Source organism: Fragaria vesca, linkage group LG6 (genome assembly GCF_000184155.1).
Source record: "Fragaria vesca subsp. vesca linkage group LG6, FraVesHawaii_1.0, whole genome shotgun sequence".
Taxonomy (NCBI): domain Eukaryota; kingdom Viridiplantae; phylum Streptophyta; class Magnoliopsida; order Rosales; family Rosaceae; genus Fragaria; species Fragaria vesca.
This window is the reverse complement of record NC_020496.1, coordinates 7,590,010-7,592,508: the sequence shown is the minus strand read 5'-3', so window position 1 is coordinate 7,592,508 and position 2,499 is coordinate 7,590,010. Positions and strand designations below refer to the sequence as shown.

General features: G+C 49.4%; 1 protein-coding gene across 1 annotated transcript; it reads left to right on the top strand.

Annotated features, from left to right (window-relative positions):
- Positions 1-1,292: 1,292 nt before the first annotated feature.
- Positions 1,293-2,499, top strand: LOC101293315 (probable pyridoxal biosynthesis protein PDX1-like). The gene has a single exon (XM_004302531.1). The coding sequence runs from the start codon at positions 1,339-1,341 to the stop codon at positions 2,272-2,274; it is 936 nt and encodes a 311-aa protein (XP_004302579.1). The 5' UTR covers positions 1,293-1,338; the 3' UTR covers positions 2,275-2,499.

The following is a 2,499-nucleotide window of genomic DNA, read 5'->3' as shown; positions in this document are numbered from 1 at the left end:
GGGTACCTGCACGCATAAAATCCCAAGCATAGAATGGAGATGGAGAAGGGAGGAAAGGATTTTATCCTCCCCGAGTTATTGAACTTGGAAGAGTTTAAGGTTTCAAAACATACCTTTCTAAAGGCTACCGAGAGGAGAAATAACGTTTCGCCTACTTATACTTCGAATTTGGGGCTGAAAATTTGACAGGAGGAGCAGCTCTGGATGGGGAAGCTTCTGTCAAAATTTCAGGTTGATCGGAGCAAAGGAAGGTGGTGAACCGGTGGTCGGTAGCGGCGGCGGTCTGGAATTTTCCGGCGGCCGGTTCGGAGACTTTCCGGCCGGTTCTCAGGGTGAGGCCGGCGGCGTTGGATCCGTGACGGAAAGAGCTTTCTGGGGATATAAAATTCCGGCGGAGGGCAGTCGGAATTTTGGTCGGAAATCAGGAAAAACAAGGCTGCCCGATTTTAGGGTTTTGGTTTTTAGGGTGTGGAAAAAAAATGGTGGGCTATTGGCTCTAGGGTTAGAACAAAGTGCATGATAACGTGATGAAGGATAAAGTGTAGAGACAAAGAGATAGCAAGAGAATCATCTTATTCATTGATAGGAGCCCTTTATATAGGGAATTACACAATACCAATATGGTAAGGATATGAATACATAGATCTAGTCTAACTACATATCCTATTGGCATAAGGCCAAGGCACACATAGAGAATATCCTAGAACAATTGTAATAATATCTCATACTATTGATATCACATCCAATTATCACATCTGTAGTTCTTTTATTAGGTTCTCAAACTAATGATGTTGTACGTGTATGAGTTATATATTATATGTTCAAACAGAACGATTAAATTTCGATTAATTTAGTAATTTTTTATATTGTATTTGAAAGAAATTAATTTAATTTAATTTTATTGGTTATGAAATTCATTTAATCTAATTTAATTAAGGAAATAGGATCCTAAATTACCAAAAAAACAAAATTCTTAGATTCGAGGTACCCAGTCCTACAAAGTCAGACAGTCTTACACTTCTGATTTCTATCACCAACGTCTGGAATCCCTATTCCCCACGTAGCAAATCTATACGGCACATTAAATTGCGTGGCCAGTAGTCAAAATAACTCCCCTGCCCTCGCCTCCACCCTAACTACCTTGCACTCCCACCCTCTCCACCGTCCGATCATCTCCTCACCGTTTCTCCTGACGTCACGTCGTATCCTCCTCTCCTTATCTCAGAACCATTCAAACCCCACCCTATATAAACCCCATTCCCCCTCCCCAAAACCCTCGCCACCCTTTTCACCACCGCCCCCAATCTCTCTCTCTCTCCTCACTCTCTCTATCCAACAATGGCCGGTTCCGGAGTCGTCGCGGTTTACGGCAACGGCGCCATCACCGAGAGCAGCAGCAACAAGTCGGCCTTCGCCGTGAAGGTCGGCCTGGCCCAGATGCTCCGCGGCGGCGTCATCATGGACGTCGTCAACGCCGAGCAGGCCCGCATCGCCGAGGAGGCCGGGGCCTGCGCGGTGATGGCCCTCGAGCGGGTCCCGGCTGACATCCGGGCCCAGGGCGGCGTGGCCCGGATGTCCGACCCGCAGCTAATCAAGGAGATCAAGCAGGCCGTCACCATCCCCGTCATGGCCAAGGCTCGGATCGGCCACTTTGTTGAAGCTCAGATTCTCGAGGCCATCGGCGTCGATTACGTCGACGAGAGCGAGGTCCTCACTCTCGCCGACGAGGACAACCACATCAACAAGCACAATTTCCAGATTCCGTTCGTCTGCGGCTGCCGCAACCTCGGCGAGGCGCTGCGGCGGATCCGGGAGGGCGCGGCGATGATCCGGACCAAAGGCGAGGCCGGCACCGGCAACGTCATCGAGGCCGTGAGGCACGTCAGGTCGGTGATGGGGGACATTAGGGTTTTGAGGAACATGGATGATGACGAGGTCTTCACTTTCGCCAAGAAAATCGCGGCGCCCTACGATTTGGTGATGCAGACCAAGCAGCTCGGGAGGCTTCCCGTGGTGCACTTCGCCGCCGGGGGAGTGGCGACGCCGGCCGACGCCGCGCTGATGATGCAGCTGGGGATGGATGGGGTTTTCGTCGGGTCGGGTGTGTTCAAGAGCGGTGACCCGGTGAAGCGCGGCAGGGCGATTGTGCAGGCTGTGACCCATTACAATGACCCGAATATACTGGCTGACGTCAGCTGTGGATTGGGGGAGGCTATGGTTGGGCTCAACTTGAACGATCCCAAGGTCGAAAGGTATGCGAATCGTTCGGAATAAAGTGAACTGCTGGTTTGTTCACAGGTGAAGTTTATTTTTTTACAATTTGGTCTTAGTATTACAGTTGATGATGATCATGTTCTAGTAGGGGTGATGGGGGAATAGTGTTGGCTTTGGATGCTGGGTTTACTAGTTTTACATGTAAAAAAAGATGGGGAAATTATGGTTCTTCCATGTAGCATTTGAATTTGTTGCTAATAATATGAAGTTCTGTTTCTTCATCTA